This window comes from Lissotriton helveticus, chromosome 10 (assembly GCF_964261635.1).
Source record: "Lissotriton helveticus chromosome 10, aLisHel1.1, whole genome shotgun sequence".
NCBI lineage: Eukaryota > Metazoa > Chordata > Amphibia > Caudata > Salamandridae > Lissotriton > Lissotriton helveticus.
This window is the reverse complement of record NC_136071.1, coordinates 599,530,822-599,555,423: the sequence shown is the minus strand read 5'-3', so window position 1 is coordinate 599,555,423 and position 24,602 is coordinate 599,530,822. Positions and strand designations below refer to the sequence as shown.

The window sequence follows — 24,602 nt, the reverse complement described above, 5'->3', positions numbered from 1 at the left end:
ATTAGCATGCGGTGTCAACCTGTTAGTGTTAGCCCTAGGAACCCACAACTCCCACAGTAGAAGAGTATAGTGAGTAGTGTCCATAGTCAATGTCATGCCACACAAGATCCCAACTCATCTCACCCCCCACCCATTCCATGCAGACCCCAACTGAGCCTAGTTGGAAAACAAGTAATCGGACCTCCTAAACAATCATGAGAAAAAACGGCAAGCGTATACAGCTCAACAAAGCGTAACGAGGTTCCATCACCCCTCCCCCCAATACTCAATGCCCCAAATGTGCGTTACACGCGCGGGCAGAGGTAGCACACTCTACACTTAGAAATCTGAAAGAGTCCAGATCTGGCCCCTGCTCTGCAAGCTATCAACAGGATATGAAACATCTTACGTGGATATAGTATCGCTTATCTCCACCCTGACAGCATGTGACATAGCATTAGTGAACAACCACCCAGCGAATCCTCTGCAGCAGCCACCTCCCGCCTCCAACTATATCTGTATAGACTCCCTACATTAATAGTAAAAACATTAAAAGATACAAAGGCACTTCAGTACATACTTTCCCCACGCAAGTCTAAGCGGACCTACAGCAGCAGCCCCATGAGGGGAAATCTTATCTGTATATAGAGCAGTTCGAGTATCAGTCCTGTTCATCCAGTCTGCCACACTCCGCTCCTTCTGAGGAGGCTCTCTCTAGGCTGTGACGTTTGTCTTTAGACCATTCTTTCATAGCCTTCTGCAAGACTTTCGGGTCCGTGAAGATGCATGACTGGCCTTGACGATTAACCCGAAGTCTGGCTGGGTATAGCATGGCGTAATCAATGTTATTCTCCCTGGGGTGCTTCTTCAAAGGGGCAAACTGTTGGGGCGCCTCTTGCACTCCTATTGTGAAATTAGGGAACAATGATATAGTAGAGCCCTCATATTGCATTGGTTGCTTGTCTCTGGCAACCTTCAGTGCTGAGTCTGTCACAATAGTTAAGCAGCTTCGCTATGATTGGTCGCAGCGGAGTGCCAGGGGCATTGATGAGGACCCAGGGAGCGGTGCGCCCTTTCAACAACAAACATGGATGAGAAAGTCTCATTACCGAGGAGCGTGACAAGCAATTTTTCTACAAACTGTTCCATATTGCCGGTCGGGTTCGACTCCGGAAGGCCGTGATTCTGAGATTGCAGCGCCGAGACCCCGCTTCCAGGTCCTCCGTTTTGTCCTGCAGCACCTGCATCACTTTCCCCAACTGTTTGTGGCCGGCGTCCTATGACGTCTGTGCTTCTTCAACCTACGTGGCCGGTGTTCTGTCATATCTAACCGCTGTGCGTGCTTATCCAACCTTTCAGACATTCTATCCATGCTGTAGAAAAGAGTCCATCTTGGAGCCAAGAACTGAAAGGCTACTTTGCAGTCCCTTTTCCATCACAGCAAGCATATTACGTATGTCTCCCTCTGCTTCATCTGGAGGGGGTTCCTGCAAATTTTCGCCGCCATCTGTAGTTGCATCGCGCCCCTTAGATTTCTTTTGGTCGAAAATGAGCTTTGGTTGCGTTCGGTCTACCTTTCCCATCGTCAAAGTGGCCTTCCTGGTGGACCAGGCCTAATATCAAGCCGAATGCGCTGCCCACCGTATGCAGCAGTAGTTAAAGCAAAGTGATCTGTCTCAGGCTGACGCTCCAGGCAACCCACTATGTAGGCGCCACAGGCCTCCAGGGTTGAGATTCCACCACAGCGCAGGTCTTGTTGCAGACGCTAAGTGAACGGTACTGTCCGTCAATCTGACGCTAATTACTCTCCACGCGGTATCTCAGGAGTCCACACCCATCTCAAGCAACTCCTCATAAGATCTGGGGCTCAAAACACCGCTCCAGCCGCTACATGAAGGATCCTGCAGAGAAAGGTGTAAAATCACGGTCTCCAATATAAAGCACTCTACTGTAGCGGAGTTATTCTTGGGGCTCACTCGCCAAACATGCAACGTTTCCCGAGCGGGGGGACCCCAGCCCAAATCCTCACAAAGGGCAGGAGCACCTCAACACACTACACCGCAGCTACACCAAGGGATTCAATGTTCCACAGCAGCACCCACCTCCCTGTAGTCACCCAGGCGAAGGCGCCGTGCCAAGCAGCCCCCACTCAGAACTTATCCCTCTGGTGACACACAACTCACAAATCCGCCATCGCTCATTTCTTTCCTGCTGGTGATAACAACACAGTAGGGAAAGTCAGCTCCCCGGCAGACCAAAATGGCGGGCGTCCCTCACCTAGCACCTAGCCTTACATGTATAATGCAGCAGGTAGGCACAGTCCCGGAGGGTGACTCCAGTCTCGGAACCTCTGCACCACAGGGCTCCCTTCGCGCACCACCGTAGTAGCAAAGCCGGCTAACGCTCCCTGTCTACAGTAACTTCAATGGCGTCCGCAAGTGCCGCCGCGCACTCCACCGGTATCTCCTTCCCACCACACCGCCCGCCTACCAATAGCGAAAGTATTGCAGACGTTCCCTGTAGGCTTGCTGGGCTCCGCACAGGGTTCGCTTTCTGACTAGGGTGGGCCGCTCCCCTTCACCGGGCGCGAAGTGTAGGTCGCCACCTCGTCCCAATGCCCCAGGCTGCCTCGGCCTAGTACAACAGCTCGGGGATCAAGGCCTACACCTCTCACGGCGGCCAAAAGCTCTCTCCACACCGTCTGGGCAAGCAAAGGTGTTGGAGTCAGTGAATTCAGATCTACAGCTCCTCCGGCATTGATATCCGCCCTGAGGCTGCAGAAAGCACACTTCAGACTTCCGACAATTGTCGGATTGTTAGATGGTCTTGCGGAGCTTCGCGCTCAAGAGGCCATCTTAGTTGCAAGCTATTTCCGACCCCCACCAACCCTAAATTTCTCTCTAAAGTAGTTTCTGCTTTTCATATCAATCAGTTGAATTACCTGTGTTCTTTTCTCAACCTGATTCTGTAGCAGAACGAGCCCTATACACACTTGATGTCCGACGTGCTACACTTTACTACATAGAAAGAAGCAAAGATTATAGGAAAACAAAGCAACTATTTGTTGCTTTGTCTCCACCTCACACGAGCAATCCTATATCTAAGTCAGGTATTGCAAGATTGATTGTAAAACGCATCCAAATATGTTATATTAAAGCAAAGAGAACTTTGTTATTAACCTTTAGAGCTCACTCTAGTAGCAAAATATGGGCTACTATGCCCTTATTGCGAAATATTCCTATAGCTGATATTTGTAAGGCAGCAACGTGGTCTACACTGCACACATTTACCAAACACTATTGTGTAGTTGTGTTAGCAAGACAACAGGCAAATGTAGGCCAAGCAGTACTGAAACCACTGTTTCAAACAACTACATCAGGTTAGTCACCGCTTTGGGAGTTTACTGCTATATAGTCTATGTAAAGCATGTGATCTACAGCTCGCATGCCTTGAACGGATAATGTTACTTACCCATTAAGCTTCTGTTCTTGGCATATAGAGCTGTAGATTCACATGCGCCCACCCATCTCCCTGTTCTCCTGTAGTTTTTGTACCCTCTGCGGGAAAACAATTTAACAATGGAGTCGATCCCCATGTGCACTGTCACCGAAAGGAGGAGTCCCCTACCTCGTGACTGGAAAAATTTCTTCGAACAAAAACAACGTGCAAAAATCCGGACCCAACACTACATGGCAGGAGTATGCAAAGCATGTGAATCTATAGCTCACATGCCAAGAACAGATGCTTACTGGGTAAGTAACATTATCCTTATGTGTTTGTAAAATGTCATCTCTTTTGAATGATGGCAAATACAGACCTGTACAGAATCTGTATCCTTGTTTGCCAGGCTTTTATAACCCAAAGAAGTGTCGCCACTGCAAGACCCTCTCCAGGAGTACTTTTAAGGAGAGAGAAAAGATTTGTCTCCATGGCCAAGTAGAACACTGGAAAAGGCAAAATTCCATGGCTGAAGAGACATCTGAAGGGTGGGGAGAGACTATTCCATCTACCAGTCTCACCCTATGAGGACTCTTGCAGAGGGAGACCCAAAACGAGCCTCATTGCAAAAAAATCACTGTTCCTCAGGGGTGTGGAATTTAATAAAACATCAACTTGTCCATGGGGCAGGCTGCTTAATAAATCTACTTGTCCTGTAACAAAATCAACTTGTCCCCTTTGTGCTATGTAATGCGGCAACAAATTACGCAGCAATCTCATTATATAAGAGTTCTGATAACGCCTCTCTGATTATGCCAGGGTTCATACCATAGTAGTGTTTGAATACTAGAAATTCCCTTAAGCTGCTGTTTCTGCAGGTCTACATACTGGGGCTGAAGGTAGTGGTAAGCAATAGTTCCAGGGTTGGAATGCCCTTTTTAGTCTGTGCAAACCTACTAACGTGCATGTTTTAAGGGTTTTCACCAATTCTTCTCTAACCATTTCCCATACTGAGAACGGTTGGAAATTTACTACTGACAGTGGCAGACTTAAAACTTTTTCCAGCGTTGGGAAAAAAGTGGTTGGAGGAAAAGTGAACTTGAAAACATTCAGATTTTCACATATGCAAATCTACACCTGCATATCTGCTCATGCTAAAATGCAGATCACAAATATTTTCTGGGAGTAATATTTCTTGGCCTACTTCTGTAATGTGAACTCATGGAAACTGTACATATGTACTTAATGCAAGGATATATACCATGGATGCACTTTTGAGACATTCTTTAATTGGGCCTCTAATTAGGCCTGACGTTAACCATGACCTTTTGTTTTGTTTTTTATTATGTCTGTCTGTCTGTCTATCAGCTGGCGTCCCTGTAAGTGACAGTATTTTGCTCTTTTAGAAGGAGCATATTGGCACACAATGTAGTTTTGTTCAGTGCCCAGAACCGCTGTGGCAATGTTTTGCTTTTGCCAATGCTTGTTAGAATGGTGAAGACCCAACAGCTCCCACACTGTAAGGTTTTACAAAAACCATGCCTAAACAAGTCACGCCTTGACAAAACCAAAAGGCTGACCACCAATTTCAGATCCACCAGCTTTGCCAATGCTTGTTTATTTTTGTTTTCCATATTCGTATTTAAACTGGTTACACTGATATTCCATTCTGAATATTTTTGGGAAATACTAACATACATCAACATGTTACTAAATGATGCTGCAAAGATACGGTACCTAAAATCTTACAGTAGTTTAGCTAAATGTTTTCTTTTCTTACATGCATTTTTTTGTGAACGTTTTATTTTGAAAGCAAAGAATCATCACGCTTGCTTTCAAGCTTCTGCAAATATTTCCATATAACCAGAGCGCATTCTGGGTGCATTATACAGAGCCTCATTTTACTAAACTTTGAAAATGTGTGTACACTTTTATACTGGAACCACCCACCGTCAGTAGTGCAGGCTGAGCTTAAAACATTTACTTTTCGTGCTCACCCTAATAATAAAGGCTTTGTGTTAATGAACCATTTATGCTAGTTTGAACAGCATTAACACACATATTACATATAACACACACTTTACCTTAATTGTAGAGAATGCCCTTCCCTGATCCACAATGTGTTACTGTAAACTGGCAGCCAAAGGGTTTGTGCTGCAGAGGGTTGGGCCTACTTGTCCCAAGGACAAAGTGCACATTACAACTTGTTGCCCTTGACCCCAAACAATATGTCCTGGGCCTCGGGCTATAGGAATTCCACACCCCTGGTTCCTGTTTGGTGAAGACTTTGAATTTGAGAAGAGGTACAGCACTCACTTGCTCGCCGTCAAGAGCTAGTTTGATTTCTCTGCCACATAAGATCTCTAAGAGGAGAGCACTGTCTGCTTTTGAGAGGTACCTCAATGTCGAGACACCATACAAAGTCGAAATCCTTGGTGTCAAAACATGATTCAGCTTCTCTAACCAAGATGACAGAATGGCTTTCCTGCATGAAAGTTTGCAGACTTTCATCTGTTTCGGACTCGGAGTATTCAAGAGCCTGTTCGCCATCCAGGTATGCTTCTCCAGTCACCATTCCGGATTCATGAGCACCACCTCAGGGTCTGATGGAATCGCCTCCTCTTCCACAGTCAGCAATTCCAGCGGTAATTCAGCCACCAAACACTCCTTCTTGGCCACCACTGTCTCCTGTACCAGTGACATCTACACCAAGGCACTGTAGGTCTCGCTTCGTCACACCACATCTCGCAGTGATGGGTCTAGGTCATGGTAACACTCTTGCCACCATCATTTTTGCTTGGAATCTCCCAGGCGTTCACACTTAAGGTAAAGAAGATACTCTTCTTCCATAGTCTGGTCCTCATGGTCTCATCATACCACTCCTCTTTTGGTCTATGCTCACATACTGTGTCCAACTCTTTCAGCAAGAATATCTCCTGTGGCAAATATAAACACTTTCCAGGACTTAGTAGAGGTGTCAACAAATAGAATATTGATTTGCCTATTGCCACGTATGTAATCTTTGAGACACTCCATCAAATATCTGCTTCTGGACTATTGCTTCCTTTCGTCTCAGATCTTTTAGAACTAGCTATGGAGCAATTTTTGACTTGGGCTTCTGTAAAGACTGCGCAATCGCGCCGACAGGAAAAAGTCCAAACCACCTGATCAGTGTTCATCTTTTCCTTGCATAGATTCCACACCAGACTCTGTCAGTCTCTGCTGGCCAGACACTACATGCCAGCGCTACTTCATCAACTGTTCCTCCCGACAAGGAAAGTAAAAAAGTGGACTCTAAGCAGATACGTTTGCAGTACCTCTGTTAGCTCTATGAAGGCTGCTATCGCCGAGGACCGGGCGCTCGGGCTGCCCAACTCTTTATTTATTTTACTGAGGCCCCACACCTCATTTACCGACTCCAGAGAAAAAAGAGGCATAGAGGGTGATGGTATAGGACGACCTTCAAGAGATGCCCTCAGTGCCACTCTAATTATCTATGTAATCTGTGCCTGTCCCCAGAGCATGACGCCCACTGCAATGCCTGCGCATCCTTCAGCAGCATGAAGACTCCTTGGTAGCAGTTGGCCCAGTCATACACTGACATATTGCCAATACTGTGAGTCTCTTGACCCAGTCTGACAGGGCTCAATTGGAGGAAATGGCGGCCTTATTGGAACATCTGCTTGACCAGTAGAGGAAGATATTGGAGGGGATTGCAGAGGAGGGCAAAACTGTCTGTTAATGCAGCTGATTGGTGTGTTCTGCTCAGTCGACACAGCTGCCAGATGTGTAAACACCTGTCATTTTCCGCCACTACTCTTTGCTTTAACCCAGAAGTTCAGCAACACCTAATCAACCTGCCCTTTGATAGAGAGCACCATCTTTGGCCCACAGGTTGATTAGGGGTTCCTTTCAGAGGCAGCATGCAACGAGTGGTTTGAAAGCTATGCTGCTCCCAACTCAGCAAAGTTGTATCAGTGACGGAATCAGGCTTATCAGTAACTGGGAGATTGGAAATACGCACAAGGCACATTCTGAGGTGATAACTCCAAGGGCAGGGGCTCCCCCTCCAACACACCTGTTGAGGGGAGACTGCTGCAGTTTCTTCACCACAGATTGGTGGGTCCCATCTAATCTAAAGTATGGCTACTGCCACATGCTTACCACATCTTCACCAAACATTCCACCCCACGCACACACACACTCGGCCAAGAAACAGTGCCATATTACAGGAGGAACTCCAGGCGCTCCTTTAAGAGGCCATAAAACCAATGCCTCCACTTTCACAACACCGGGGCAACAGCGTCTACTCCCTGTCCTTCATCTCTAGGAAGGACAGCACCTTCATGCAATTCCTCTATCTCTGGAGCCCCTCAGTGCATCCTCTCAGAGCATTTCCATATGGTGACACTATAGGATGTCACCCCCACCAAGTGACCAGCACTACCAGGTAAAGTTTTGCCCTTTGGAGTCACCACAGCCCTAAGGGTCTTCATCAAATGACTAGCGTTGTAGCTGCCCACCTCAGATGGGAAGAATTTGCATGTACCACTTCCTAGGTGTCTGGCTGAATCAGCACGTATGCAGAAAGGACAGCCTAGCCCACACACTAGCCGCCATCTGCCTGCTGTACAGCTTGGTGTTCGTTGTCCGCGTCACCAAATTCCACCTCCAGCCCCTCCAGGTCCAGCTCTTTCTGGGGTCTGTGTTAAATGCAGTCTCTGCCAAGGCTTACCCAGATGATCACACAATGGCAGAATTCCAGCAGCTTGTGGCCCTTTTTACACCCATACCATCTTACAGTTCTCACACTAATGCACCTCCTAGGTAAGATGGTCTCCTGTATAGTCATCATCCTTCACACAAGACTCCATATTCGTCCACCCCAACGGCCTCTCGGCACAGTGGTCAGTGATCAATAGTGATACATGAGGCTGTCTCAGCAAAAGCCAACCAAGGAATTGACAAACCCTTGTCCCAAGCCAGGCAGTTAGATAGCTCTTGTTAGTAATGCTTCCTCAGTTAGCCAAATGGAAAGCCACAATACAGATCTAGTATGGATAAAGCCACTCATACAAGTCAAACTCAAATCACCGACAAAATGTGAGGAAGATGCGGCGACAGCCAAAATTCTCCTTTAAAAGAGGTTTTCCTCCCTCTGTATGGCTGTACAGTCCTCTATTCCACAAACACCTGCCTTATAAGAAGCTGACGGAGCACATTATGCTGTGTAGATTTGTAACACCGGGGGTAAGGGACCCCCCCCTCCGCCCAGAAGGGTGTGGAAGACTAAGAAACGAGCCAGTTAACCCGGACAATTTCGCCCTGCTTTGCAAAATATGATGCGCCCAAGAATCTTTCGCATTAAAAATAAAACCCAAGTAAGAAAATGTATTTACATTTAATAAGGTATTCGAACCAACTGTAATGTTGGGGACCTGAGTTCTTTTTGAGCCTCAAGTCATTATGATTGACTTCGAACAATGTGTTGTTAAATCTAATTTCACCATAAAATTCACAAAGGTAAGGACTACATACGCAGATCCTTTGATATGTGGGCCCTTTAGGACCGATTCATCCACGTACAAGAGTGCTGAAAGCGGGATGCCCCTATCCTTGGAATGTCCAGAATGCTGGCTGTCAAATGGGTGCTAAGATTCCGAAAATATAAAATGAATAATAAAGGGGTGAGTATGCACACTTGACACACTCCAAGCTTATTCTAGAAAACATCTGACACTTCACCGCTTTGACCACACAATACCCATGCTGTGGTGTTTGTATGGAGAAAGTCCAATATGTGTATGAGGGCATCATCCAGTCCCTTCTCATGGCAAAGTTGCCATCATTTGTTATGTTTAATGCAGTCAAAGGCCATGGACGAGTTCAAGAAACCAAGATATAGGGGCACCTGCTTAGGCACTGTGTACTTGCTAATCGCCAAGTTCAGATTTAGGCACTGCTCCATTGTGCCAATTCTAGCCCGAAAGTCGTATTGATATGGATTCAGTATATCGTTATCAAGGGCCCATTCTTGAATCCTATTGTAAAGGCCACACCCAAAGATCTTTGCAGCTATATCACTCAGAGAAATTGGGTGGTAGCAGTGGATCTTTGAACAATCGTCTTTTTTAAAAAATAGGGACTATATTGGAGTTCATCTATGAACTTAGTATGGTGAAGTGGCTTAAACTGTTAAGTACATTAGTTAACAGGGGGTTCCATTTGTCCAGGATAGATTTTTAGTTAGGTGATAGGAACTCCAACCGGGGCCGAAGGCTTACCCCCTGCGCTCTTCTGGATTGCTAAAACAACTTTGTGAAGTGAGAGCCGTAAAATATTTGATAAAGAATAAACAACCGGTCCAAATGAAAATGGCAGGTTTGGGTTGCTGTCTTAGTAAATTCTAGAAAAATGCTAAACCCACGCTGCACTCTATATGACAACAAATTGTGGAGGATGTCTGCTACAAGGAGTGCCTACTAGTCACGGTCATCCAAAACAATTTGCTATCCTTTGACTGGGATTTATAGGTTAGGGCCTCCAACTTCTGGGTGATAACTTCATTCAGCCTGTGCGCGGTTACAAGTTTATGCTCTATGCACATGGGACCACCTCAGCATGGTCTCTAGGATTCTTAGACAGGCTTTGCGCAGTGGTCAGTTAGCTAGGGAACACTCGGGATCAAACAACTGTGGCTACTGTGCAATGGGTCTTTGGGGCTTACTAAGGGACTTTTCAATCTCATTGCATAAGCCTACAAAAGCACTTGCTATCACCACCTAGTTGCTAGGTTCTGCTAAACACCCCATTACTAATTCAGTGTTATCTGCTACTACTTTCTTCAGAAATTGCACAGGATCAGGCATTTTCCAACATAATAGTAAGTTATCCATGGATGGCCATAGCTTACTAAGACCAGTTGCTAACTTGTAAGTTTTTCTCGCTGGGGTATCAAATGTTGTTGCAACAGGATTATGATCACCAAAATGAGTAGCCACGATAGTACAATGCAACAAACAGTTTCTCAAGTTGAGGTAGACCAATACATGGTCAGTCCCAGATGAACAGTTTTTCCCTCTAAAGGTAGGTACTCCCAAATTGTCTCTGCCGGCTATCTTCATTACACTATAAAGATCAGCCAGGTCTAGAGATGTCTCCAACTTCATGCTCCTTGTATACCTGCCAGCATCACTGTCTGTGGTATGATGTTTACTACAGTTGGTAACACACAGTTACTTTTTGCTCCACAATCGAGAAAATGTAATTAAATACAACTGGGACTTTTTTGTTGCGAACGGTATAAAAATCATTCTTATATAAATTGACAAGATGTATCTCCAGAGCTTTCTTATAAACTGCTTGAAAGTTATTTTCCTTTGTTTTTAAGGGCTCTGCACAACCCTCAATCAACAAATTGATTCAAATGAATAACCCACCTGATGGTGGCCTAGACATAAAAGGAACATACAAAGCCCTCATGGGTTATAGGATTAATGTCCCACGTTTCTTGAAATGGCAAGATTTTGTAAGAACCTATAAAAGCTTGCCACTCGGGTAGTAGAATCTTCGAGCTCATTCCAGCTCAAAATTGATAAAGAATGGTAATAAATTGAGGTACAATTGATTGTGGCTGCATCAGGAGTTGAGTGGAAGTTGAAAAGTAGTGGGTTTACATTCCAGCTCAATTGGAGCTATTAAATTAGGTAGACTCTGCATGTTCTTGGCCCCAGACCATTCTATTGAAACATCCAATGCAACTGACCTGAGAACACCCTGTCAATCGACTTCACTAATTGAAGAACATCTGTTTCTGCTAGAGTGTCACTACTAAGGCTCTAGATGGTAATCAAGTGGCACGTAATGAGCTATTGGCTGGAAAGGCATATAAAAGTAGCCCAACTGGAACAAAGTGATGTTTGATTTTACATGTGCCCTTATTATTTTCGAGTCAAACACTCCCCCCCACAATGTCAGGCTACTAACAGTTGATTACAATGCAATCCCTAGTTATATCTTTTGAAACATTGACAATCCAACTTATCCGCCAGACCATTAGATTGTCGTTTCCTTCCAGCACTCTAATGTTTCGCTTAACCCCAAGCCAATGAGTTACCTTATTTCGTGCTTGTTCCCAAGATCCGGATTGGCCATTTTTTTTAAAGAATAGTGCTAGATTTTGTTTCCTGCATGGTGTGGTCGTTAGGCTTTTTTGCGGCATTGTAGCATGCTGCTACAGTGCAATTGCAAATGCTAACGCATTCTCCCGCTGCACCTGAAGTAACAGTGTGGCAAACTGCAGATCCTTTTAATGCATTGGAGTCAGCTGGTGCTGCATTCTTCCTGGCCCTTAAAAAGGTGTTTTCGGACTCTAATCACCAAGTACCTTCCTCTGTTCTTTACCAGTGAGTAAATTTATCTAAGAATAAGGTGTAGATTGAGACAAGGATAGGGACGGGAGAAAAGAGTTCGACAATAATATAATATATAATCCACATTTGTAAAGCGCGAACAATCACCCATAAGGGTCTCTAGGCGCTGGGGGCCGTCTGGAAGATTAAGCAAGCTATTGCCCAGAGTCGCATGGGGCTGGGCTAATCTGGTGCCGGGGATCGAACCGTGATCCTCACATTCCAGCGTCAGTCGCCCTGGCCGCGGCGCCACACCTCTCCCACAATGTAGCCAAATGTTTTTCAATACTAGGCAAACTATCGTTTGTCTTCAGTTGTTTTTCTAGCATCTCACCAAGTAAAAAGGACACTATCGTAATCTGTTTCACTCAACAGTGATGTCTCTGCCCCTTTCTAATTAGACTTTTGCTTCATTGAGGCTTTGAACTTGTGGTGTGATAGGACAGTGTCTTCCTTTTTACCACTGGTTCTGGGGTCAGAGTAGGACAGCTAATATCCACACTAGCAGAAGTGTTTTCAGGGTTATTATGGCTAGAAGAAACAATGTGGTACGTGGCTCTGCAGGATTTACTCAATGGTTAGTATTTTACCTGCAGGTTATGTTGAACAGCGAAGATAGTGGGGCTTGTAGTCCCCCAGCAGTTGCAGCGGCTCAACCCACTGCTCAGGACTTAACAGGCGTTTGGAAGGGTGATGCAGAACCCCTCAGCAAGCAAGCTCCTTCACAATCCAGGCAGTAGGTCAACACTCCAGCACAGGCCCTCGAGGCAATAATGTGTGGTTATACTTGCAATGCAACAATCCAGAGTTGGTCAAACTGTCAAGGTTTGTTTCAAACTTATACACCATCCACTGGTGATATACAGCTTTAGTGGAGTACTGCTTTACCATCGTTGCAGAGCATGTGTATCTCCAGCCACACATGCTATGAGCCTGTTATGTCACCCTGCAACCATCTGTTTAATGCAAGTCGGGCTGTTGATTCACATGCGCCCACCCACCTCTCCGGATGCCAGTGTTTGTTAAAGATTTTTTCTTCTGTATCTCTACAAATCATGCATGGTCACTGTACTATCCTACTCACTGGTTCATGACTGCTCGCACACACTCACCGAAAAACAGTAACAATGGGGTCCTTGTCCATTTGCGTTCACAACCACAGGATGAGTCGCTGATACTATGGAACTTGAAAGACATCTTAGAAGAAAAACAAGTTGCCAAAGTCCAAGCCCAACAGAGATTGTAGGTGTATTCAGAGTGTATATATAGCACTGCTTACAATAAACAAATGTTTACAGGGTAAGTAAACATAATCTCATTCAATCATATTGCTATGAAGGTCAATTGTATTTTAGATTTGTATTTGGAAAGTGTATTCTGCCATGGGCAAATAAATTAGATGGATATTATTTATAATTGTTCCACTTAAAGTAATTTATTTTTCCATTTCCTCATTGCTTCCTAAACATGGAGTGCCATTTTAGTATATTCTCTTCCACAGCAATTCTGTATCTGAATGTTAATAGAGATTTTTTCCTTTGGCAGTGTCCAAGCCATATTTCCCACTCCTGACCCCGCAGCCTTGAAGGATCGACGAATGGAAAACCTGGTGGCCTATGCTAGGAAGGTTGAGGGTGATATGTACGAGTCTGCGAACAGTAGGGTAAGTTTTCTTTTTCATGGTGTTTCCTTAGATGCACACATCTGGTTGCCTTGTTTGCATATGTACTGTTTATTGTCTTTAGTTGAGTGATTTTTGCCTTCCAGCTGATGCCCAGTTGATCATCAGCTAGAAGGCAGTAGTACTGTGTGGAATTACCCTGCCCTTTTCAATAGAAGACATTATAGTTATATATTATATTTGCAGATATAGACAGTTTAATATGCTACTAATTATCATTGTTGAGTATCCGAAGGGGACAAGGATCACACGAGGTGAATCCACATTTATTTTACACACACCCTGCTTTGGATCCATCACCAGATTCCAATGCTTGATTTTTTTCTGCGTTGTCAGGCTGAGAACTTTCAGTAATCAATATTGCCATATGAGTGTTTTAACACAGCAATTGTTACTGATGCAATTAGAAACCCGTTCACAGATATAAAATAGCCTAGCACCCATAATATCATCCTAAGTTCACCCAGTCAGGTAGGACTACAGCAACTGCAAAATATTTTCTCCTGGTTCATCCTCAGAGAAGAATTTATCGGCTAAAAAAAGGGTTATTGGAAGCGCCCACATTAAAATACGTGACTTGACTCAAGAAAATGAAACCCTTCGTTCCTGCTGATGACTTTAAATTAGTGGTGCAATCACTGGTCCTGTCTAGACTCGACTATGGTAATGCCATTCTCTCTGGAACTCTGAACGTCTACCTAGCCCCAATCAAATCTGTTCTTAACCTCGCTGCCAGGCTTATTACAGATTGTAAGCGGTTTGATCATATGTCGCCTGTCCTCAAAGACCTTAAATGGATTTCTGTTGAAGGCAGATCCACCTACAAGACTGCTTGCATCACGCACAAAGCACATCATCAAAACACCCCATCGTACCGCTCTGATAAACTCCACAAAGCGGGCTATACTAGAACAATGAGAAGCACTAACGTTCTCGTCCTAGTTGATCCCTTGTTAAACAAGAAATCTACACAATCATGCTTTTTCTCTGGAAATGCCTTTACTGTCTGGAACTCCCTCCCTAAAGATTTATGTTGCAACCCCTCCTACCTCAGCTTAAAAAAAAACCTCAAGCTGCACCTTCTCAACAAATACTGGGATCCTTAATTCCTTGTCACTGGACCCTAATTCTTACCCCAGCCCTGACTGTATAGGTTCCCTCTACTTTTTGTGTCACCCCCTTCTTTCAATCTTTCATTTACGACTACCTTTCCTCCTTTAATTGTTCTGGTAGTTCCCACCTGCTTTTCCCGTACCCTTCACTCTCCACAGTCGCCCTCTACACTCACTCTCTCCCCCTTCTTAATCACTAACCAACTTTGCTAGTCTTGCTATCTATGACCTGTTGTTGCCTAATGTATTCCTAATTAATTTACCTCATTTAATAATGATACTGTTTAAAATGTTCTAATTGTCTTGTTTATTTCCTCATTGTACAAATGTTATATTGCAATTTTCCATTACCAAACCTTGGAAAGCGCTCTGATACCCTTGGGTCCAGCCAGCGCTATATAAAACCTTTTAAATAAATAAATAAAATCCAACCTCCTCAGAACTCTTTCTAAAACTCACCAAGAAAGCATCTGCTCTGAAGGGGCTAGCACCTGGTCACGGTGTGACCAGGAATTCACATTTTGGAGGTTCTCTAGTGGGAAAAAAAAGAAATTCAAAGACTCAAAATCACAGCCTCCACGTGTGAATATTCTTTTACTGACCTTCAACAAAGCTGCCATCACTGATGGCATTGTTGCCTATACACTCTTAATATGTGTTGAGGGGGTTCTACAAGAACGGCGGTCTCCTTGTCATTGACAGACTCCTTTTGTAAAACAGGTGCTCTTTCGATGGCCAGGGTTTTACAGTCGACGACTCAATACCCTCTGACCACACTGTTGATTACACATCCATCATCTCCGAAACATCATTAGTTGATGAAGTGCTTGTCTAAAGTTTTCTCCACAAGTTTTACAGTCCACCATCAAACAAATGCCATTGATTAAATCAGTCTCACACAACACCCGTTGATTATCAGATCTCCATTAATGGCAGAAACTGTACCTCCATTTGATGAACCCAAAGAGATACCAGCTACTTTGACTGCATTTACTACTGATGCTTCAAAGATAACGACTAGAAGCACAGCCTTACCACAAACACCCATCAGTGCAACACTACCATTACTGCAGCTGATGCCACCAATTTGCATTACGCCAGAACTGTCAGAACAGTAACTTGATTACTCCTCTTCAAAATCTTCTAATGATGAATCTTTTTCTGAACAAGAATCAGATATTGAACAATAATATTCTGATGACTATGGTGACCACTCAGACTTGGCCTTTCGGGCTGAAGGCCTGGCTGATTAAGGTATTCCATTTGTAAATGAGGGTTCAGGCGAAGATTCTGAACCTTATGGTTATTGGGTACCACATATTACATCCAGCCACCAGATCGGAATATATGTCAGCCATCAGTTTCACAGATGACTCAAGTGCTCACTGATTTATAACAATCAAAGAAGCAAATGATGCAGGATTTATAAAAGAGATTGCTACCAACACAGCTGCAACCGCAAACTGGGGCGCTTCCTGAAAACCTTAATACAATAACCTGAGCTACAAACCAAAGGTGCCATTCATGGTACAGCTTCAGATGGACTTGATTGGCCTCAAGGAAATAAAGATACAGGTAATGATTGTCAGGTCTTAGTGATTCATAAGAATCTGGGAAAATTATGTTCCAGCAAAGCAACCACACCCTAGTTACACCTCCACCGGTGCCCCTTCCGAATGCACCACTTTCGCGTTCGGCGCCAGCCTCCTTCTTGACGTAATGCCGGACCGGCGTCGTCCAATGCCAGACCCGGCGCCAGGCAGGGTTTTTGTTCCCCTGTTCATTCCTGAAGCCTCTTTTCAACCTGAGTGGCAACCAGACGATGAGGACTGGGAGGGGTCAGTGGACATGTTAACTGATCAGCTAGGTTCTGACAAGGACTGAAGAGAGTAACTTGGGGTTGTCAGTGGTCTTGACACTTCACCTGACCTTGGCACGTTGTCTCCACCTACCGTGGCTACGGAGGAGGGAGCGTCATACGCAGTGGTGTGGCGTAGGGTGGCTGGGGCTCTTAACCTCGAGCTTCCTATGGTGGCGGTCAAGACAAACCTCCTGACAGAGGTGCTTCAACCGGCTGCAAGCTCTTCTGAGGCCCTGCTGCATTTCGATGAGGCTCTCTCAACATCCTTTTGGGCATGTGGTCCAGGCCCAACATGGAGGCTCCCGTGGACAGGATTTTTTTTTTTATTATTTCTTATTTATAATTTTATTAACAACATACATTGTCCGAAACAGAACCTCAGCATACAGAGTACAACAGATTGCATGCTACCAGACAGTACATAGCATAGTATTCATAGCACCTTCAAACATATTTTTACATGTTCTACATTCATGTGCAGTTAATCAGTTGGATTTGCCTTCAGATAGTCCACCAGAAACATCCAGTAGTCTTGTGGTTTAGAGCCAGTGGACAGCTCTTCCTCATAAGTTTTCAGGGTGTCTTTGTAGTAGGCCATATCCTTAACCACATCGACGCGAATGACGAGCTCAGCTCGTCATGACGTACACCTCTCGTACGCTGATGACGAGCTGAGCTCGTCGTGAACCGCGGTATTTACGAATCTTCAGCGCACAGCGGGAAAATGCGCCGCACCGATGCGGTTAAGCCATTGCTTGATTTTTGGTGTTTCCCTGCTGCCCCGTGTAGCGAGATTCTCCGTTTAGCTAGGAGGGTTACCATGCAAAATTTGTTCTTCATAACACGGATATCCTTGATTAGTCCCAGGAGACACTACTATCGTACGGTCAATAGTAACTCCTACCATTTTACCCAATATTTCCACGACCTCTGCCCAATATGTTCTAATTAGCGTACAGAACCTGGCAAGATGAATAAAATTGGCATTATCATTACCACATCTTTGACATTGTGCATCTGTGCGGAGACCATATTTATACAATCGGGCAGGGGTATAATATGTCTGATGTAGGCATTTGTAATGTAACAGGCGAAGATTGTCATTTGGGGTGAGCGTACTAGTACAACAGGTCTCCCACTCCTCCTCTGTGAAGGGAGTGTCAAACGTTTTGTTCCAGCGATCCAGCCCCGAGTAAGAAAAACATTCGTAAAGTAAATGTTATTTTGTTAAGTTTGTGCTGCATATTGCAAGAACTGTATCTATTGCATCTGAAAGTCTATTGCTTATTTATTATAAAGGTTTTATATAGCGCTGGCTCGAGCCAGAGGTATCAGAGCGCTTTAAATGAATATAAGATCATAGTTGCAGGATACATTATTAAAAAAGGTTACACAATGTTCGAGCCATGTGGGCTGCTGAATTTATATCTGTGCATAGATCGGGAGAGAGAGAGGATGGGAGGGTGAGAGACACAACATGGAAAGAGGAGGGTTACAAGTGTCTCGGAGCGAGCATAAAAACAATTTGTTTCGTATCAGACTGAAGTGTCCCCTGAACATGACCACCAGCCTGCTGATGTCCCAAATGACGTGCATTGTTAGGGATTCATCACCGAACCTGCGGCTATGGTTCCAAGAAGTGTGGGTTTGGCTTAATCAGCTGATAGCAGTTTTTGAGAATCAAGGATTTACCCTTCTAGTCCACAGCTATGGGGGGAGGGGTTGGGCTGGTGAGGGGTATTAGGGGATAGCAGTACGAATTTCAAAAGGCTAAACACTTGAAAAAGAAACGCATCTTTATTGTTGAATAGCTTGAGTGATGTTTCCACCAGTGAAGGACTCCTCTTACTCAACTATCAAATGTTTCTAAGGGTAGAGGGACCATCTCCCTGGAAGAAAAAATCCACCAGAAAGAAAGGGTTGGCTTTCTATGCTGACTTAAGGGCAGTTGCAGCCACCGAGCCATTTGGTTTACCATATTCCATCATTTATGGGAGTCAAATGTACGTACAGGACATATAATTCGGCCCTCCAGGTGTATAGAATTCAAGACTTCATAGTTCAATAAAAAGAAAACTTACAATCAAGTTTTTTTGGGTATCACCCCGAGAATTTGGAATTTTCTGCCCACTGAAATCAGGATGAACCCCTCAACTGCATTTTTCAACAAACATTTGCAATGCAATAGGTCTCGCAATTGTGAGATATTGAGCTATTGGCATTGTAAATGACAATGCCTATTATTTATGTATAAAAAACCTGCAGTAATGAAAGGCATTGTCGTTTACAATACCAATAGGTTAAAGTTTCGAAAATGCAAGACCTATTGCATTGCAAATGCTTGTTTTGTTCGGCACGGGGACATTAAGTGATTTGCCCAGAATCACAGGATGTTCAGCGTCGTTGCCAAGACTCGAGTCCAGTTCCCCAGATTCGAGGTCGACCGCCCTAGCCGTTATGCCAACTCCTGTCCCCAAAGCTTTCCTCAATTACCACACTGAGGAGAGTGGGTGAGCTACAGGCACTAACCATAGAAGAACCTTTTTCCAGCTTGACAAAGTGGTTTTGCAGCCTGTATCCTTTTCTGGATTCACATGCTGTACATCATTCCGCCATCAAGTGGTTGGGTCCGTAATTGTCTTTTTTTTTCTCTTGTTTTGGTCGCTGTCGACCACCATTTGGTGCTAGGTACGTTTCCTGTTCGACGTCAGACGGTATCCTGGAGGTCGACGTGCGTGGTGGCCATCTTCAGATTATTTTTTCTGCCGCTGGGTCTGGAAGCAAGTTGGGAGGCTCAAAAGAAAAATTTCAAAGTATAATCGATCAACCGTCGTAGCCAAAGGCAGGAGCAGAGCATCCGTTTGAACACTAGGGAACTACTCTAGTCCACAAATGGCGAGGTAGGGGTCATGGAGAATACCTCTAAATGATTCTGAACCAAGTGCCACCACAAATACGCACAACACGACCCACACGACGTGTGCAACCTTTACCTGAAGATCATCAGAACAAGGACTGTGAGGCCTGCGCAGTGTTCCAGCCGAAGACGCTCAGGACACGCCGAAACCAAAGACAGGCCCACTACACCACAATGCCACAGTCGACGAAGAAACCTTCCATGACCGACCTGGGCTTCGCTAGCAACGAAGTAGAGCAGGGAACTCCAGCAGAGTTCACACACGAAGGATCGGACGTCAAGATCCTAGAAAAGGACTTCGAAAAGATCAACGCCGAAAAGAAGGTGAGAGAGTCAAAAAAGAAGACGGAGAAGGTAAGACACCATTAAGATCAGTAGGAACCGAAGGACCATGAACATAAGGCACCCATGGCAGCCCCGATGCCGAGCAAAAAGGTGATCGAGGGTCAGCCGTGATTTAAAAAAAAAATACCACGGAACCCATCCAAAGGTTAGCGAAGAGGGAAAATCGCCAAAGGCACCGAAGCCAAGGGTCGACAACTAACCCGCAAAGACGGGCACAACACCGCCGAAGACTGACGTTGACGCCGGGGAAAAAAGAAAGTCCCCAGCATCCAACGCCAAGAGGCCCCTCTAGGTCGAAAGGAAAAGTAGAAGACTCGAGGAGGAGATGACTACGCTCATACAAAAGAAAAAGGATTTTACGCTTCACTAAAGGATTTTGGAATCCATAATACACAGGCTGCCGAACCGGAAAACCTAGACGCTGAAGAAGCAGAAGACGCCGAGAGGGAGGAAGAAGGTATCTTTGAATCTCCACCAATACCGGAACCTCGGGGCGAAGATCCCGAGGAATACGGAGACGTACCGGAGGAAGAGGAAAACTCCAAAACCTTTGAGGATACATGGAATGACCTTGACACAGAGAGTACAGAGGAAGAAATCTGCTGCTACCCTTCGAATGCATCACCCCCAGATGACATTACTTTCTATAAGGACATTGTAAAAAGGGCAGCAAACCAATTAAGTGTTCCCTTAGAGGAAGAAAAGGGGGATACATATTTCCTACTGGAAACCCTAGCACCTGCAACACACGGGACACAATATCTGCCTATGTTGCCCAGTATCCTGGATCAAGGCAAAGAAGCCTTTAAAGAACCTGCTTCAAACAAAGGGGTAACTCCCAGAGTCTCCGTTGCCGATGGGTGAGGCCTTCACCCTCGACCCGGCTCCATCATTTTTACCTGATTATCAAGAGATGGATGACGAGGAGGACTGGGAGGGGTCTGAGGACCCTCTGGCACTGCAGTGCCAGTTGAGTCAGGACTGGGCAGAAGAGCTAAGGGAGGCCAGTGGTCTGGACACTTCGAGATGGATGACGAGGAGGACTGGGAGGGGTCTGAGGACCCTCTGGACACTTCGCCGACACTGGATTTGTCTCTCCTCCCTCCGTGGCTTTGGAGGAGGGGGCTGCTTACAGCGTGGTGTTGAACAGGGTGGCCAAGGCCTTGGCTCTTGAGCTCCCTGTCGCGGCCGTGAGGACTAACCTCCTCACGGAGGTGCTCAAACCGCAGGAAAGCTCCTCCGCTTTCACTGCCGTTTAACGAAGCCCTCACTGATGTTCTGCTGGGCACCTGGCCCAAGCCCTCCACAGGCCTCCCTGTGGAACAGAACGTGGCTTGACTCCACCGCCCGGCTCAGGGCAACCCATAGCTTTCTGTCTGTGCACCCCACCCGCGAGAGCCTGGTGATCCAGGCCTCTACGTCCCAGACCGCATTCCCGACCGCTCCTCCGGATCGGGAATCCAAAAGGTATGATCAGTTTGGGAAGAAACTGTTCTTCTCTCTGAGTTTCGGGCTGCGGTCTGTCACACCGCCTGCCTTTTGGGCCGTTAAACCCACTCTCTGTGGGATACAGTTGTGGATGTGCTGCCACAGTGTCCGGAGGAGGCCCGGGCAAAGCTCGCCCAAGCCCTGGCGGAAGGGCGGGATGCAGCACGGTACTCAATTAGATGTGGACTTGACACCACGGACTCGCTGGGTAGAGCGATTGCAACGACGGTGGCGGTTCGCCGCCACGCCTGGCTGAGGTCCACCTACTTTTCGGGGGATGTCCAGGCCTTGCTCATGGACATGCCCTTCGATGGCCGGCGCCTTTTTGGCGTCAAAGCGGATGGTGCGCTGGAACGTTTCAAGGACTCCAGGGCTACGGCCAAGTCCTTGTGCCTAGGCCAGCACCATCAAACTTTCGCTTTTCGCCCTTTTCGTGGCCAAAGAAGAGGCGCCCCCACACATCCAGCCAGCCACAGCCCGCAGAACCAGTCTCAACGCGGTTGCAGACGTGGTAACCGCTGTGGCGGTGCCGGGGGACAATGGCAGGGTCAGTCCACATCCGCTCCCGCAGCATCTGCCTCTAAGCCTTCCTAGTCCGGCATTTCAGGCCCATTCGACGCCAGTGTGTGGGGGGGGGAGGGCAGGGTTCTCCATCACCTCCTCCTCTGGCGCACCATCACGTCGGACAGGTGGGTGCTGCAAATCATCCGAAGGGGCTACTCCCTCCCCTTCGAGGCGACCCCTCCAGCCATGCTACCACAGTACCACCGCATGTCGAGGGATCACTTGTAACTTCTGCAGGAGGAAATTATGGCCCTCTTGGCCAAGAGGGCCATTGAGCTCGTTCCTGGGCCAGAAGTAGGACGTGGTTGCTATTCCCACTACTTTCTTGTACCCAAGAAGGCCAAAGGAGGCCTACGTCCTATCTTGGACCTACACAGCGTCAACGGCTTCCTCCGGATGGAGAAGTTCAAGATGCTGACTTTGGCTCAGGTCCTAGCTGCCCTGGACCCAGGACACTGGATGGTAGTGTTGGACTTAAAGAACACGTCTTTCCACATCCCCGTCCTGCCGGCCGACCGGCGCTACCTGCGGTTCACGGTAGGCCACGAGCACTTACAGTTTACCGTGCCTTCTTTCGGCCTTACCAGCGCCCCTCGGGTGTTCACGAGTGATGGCGGTGGTCGCATCTCATCTGCGCAGATCAGGGGTTTCAGTCTTCCCCTATCTCGATGACTGGTTGTTGAAGGCGGGCTCACCCCAGACAGTCATCTCCCACCTCCAGACTATGGCCGACCTCCTGCACTCGCTGGGGTTCTCCATCAACGTGCCAAAGTCACACCTGTGCCCCTCTCTTAAGCTCCTTTTCATCGGAGCGGTTCTGAACTCGGCGCAGTTTCGGGATTTTCCCCCCGAACAGCAGGTTTGGGATATTCAGGCTCTCATTCCGATCTTTCAGACTTTATCCCGAGTTTCGGTCAGGTTGACGCTGCGGCTCCTGAGGCTGATGGCCTCCTGCATCCTTCTGGTGCTTCACGCCAGGTGGCGGATGTGGGCTCTGCAGTGGGACCTGAAGTTTCAGTGGGCACAACATCAGGGCAACCTGTCCGACCACGTCCTGATCTCAGAGGGCACTGCAAGTCAGTTGCAGTGGTGGCCCACGAACCGCGATTGGGTCAGCGGCAGATCTCTCTCCCTACCCCAACCGGAGCATGTAGTGACGGATGCGTCACTCCTGGGATGGGGGGGGGCCACATGGGAGAGAGGGAGATCAGAGGCCTCTCGTCTCTGGCGGAGTCCCGGCTCCATATCAACCTTCTGGAGCTGCAGGCGATCCGACTTGCACTGAAGGCATTCCTTCCCTCTGTCCGGGGATGTGTAGTGCAGGTGTTCAGACAACACCACCGCCATGTGGTACTGCAACAAACAGGGCGGGGTGTGGTCGTGGACCCTTTGACAGGAGGCTCTGCGCCTCTAGCAATGGCTGGAACAACAGGGCGTCACCCTGGTGGTTCATCACCTGGCAGGTTCCCTGAACGCCAGGGGGGCCAAACTCAGCCGCCGGTGCATGATGGATCACAAATGGCATCTGAACTCGGACGTGGTGCTAGGTCTCTTTCAGCAGTGGGGAGAGCCTTGGTTAGATCTATTCGCCACAGAAGAGAACGAGCAATGTCATCAGTTCTGCGCGTTGGAATTTCCAAGGCGGCACTCGCTCGGCGACGCTTTTCGTCGCGAGTGGAGCTGCGGTCTGTTGTACGCCTTTCTGCCTATACCACTTCTGCCCAGAGTGCTGAAGAAGATCAGGCGAGACCGGGCCCAAGTCCTCCTTGTGGCTCCGGACAGGGCACGAAGGTACTGGTATCACGAGCTACTCAGCATGTCAGTCGTACGCCCGATTAGTCTGCCTCTTCAGGAGGACCTTCTGTCGCAGCAGCAGGGGACGGTCCTCCACTGGAACCTGTCCATTCTCCACCTACATGCGTGGAGATTGAGCGGCGGCAGTTGAGGCCATTTTACTTGCCTCCTGAAGTTTGCGATGTGTTTCTGGCAGCCAGGCGTCCCTCCACAAAAACGGTATACACCTGTAGGTGGAACAAATTTGTGGCATGGTGCACAGCAAATGCTGTGGATCCACTCTGCCCCCCCTACTTACTTTTTTTTCTTGCCCAGCAGGGCTCTGCTCTGGGCACTATCAAGGGCTACCTCTTGGCCATTTCAGCCTACTTAAGGCTTCCTGATCAGCCTTCTCTTTTCAAGTCCCCTGTTGTACATAGATTCTTGAAAGGCATCACACACATGTTCCCTCCTCTTCCCTTCGTGATGCCTCAGTGGGACTTGAATCTTGTTCTAACGTATCTGATGTGCGCTCCTTTTGAGCCACTTCATAACTGTCCTCTTCTACTTCTGACTCTTAAGACTGCATTCCTGGTTGCCATCACCTCTGCCAGGAGAGCGAGTGAGCTCCAGGCTCTATCTTCTAAACCTCCTTTCCTCTCTGTCCATCTGGACAAGGTTGTTCTGAGGACTCGCCCTTCTTTCCTGCCCAAGGTGGTCACAGCCTTTCATATCGGGCAGTCCATCACCTTGCCCACCTTCTATCCGCATCCCTCGAAAGAGGCTCCCCCGTCTGGACCCAAAACGTGCGCTATCATTCAATCTGGCCCACACACGCCAGTTCCGGGTGGACGACCAGCTATTTGTTGGTTACGTGGGCGCAAAGAAAGGACGGGCAGTGCACAAGTGGACCATCTCTCGGTGGGTCGTCTTGCGCATCAAGGTTTGCTACTCCTTGTCGAAAAAGGAGCCTCAAGTTGGGCTGCGCGCCCATTCCACTTGGGCCACGGCGGCTGCTACTGCCCTGGGTCGG

General features: G+C 47.0%; 1 protein-coding gene across 1 annotated transcript in view; it reads left to right on the top strand.

Annotated features, from left to right (window-relative positions):
- Positions 1-24,602, top strand: part of CREBBP (CREB binding lysine acetyltransferase) — a 1,783,742-nt gene that overhangs the window by 440,121 nt on the left and 1,319,019 nt on the right. The window contains exon 9 of the mRNA XM_078663125.1: positions 13,374-13,491. Coding sequence (XP_078519251.1) covers positions 13,374-13,491 — 118 coding nt within the window. The remainder of the gene's footprint in view (positions 1-13,373; positions 13,492-24,602) is intronic.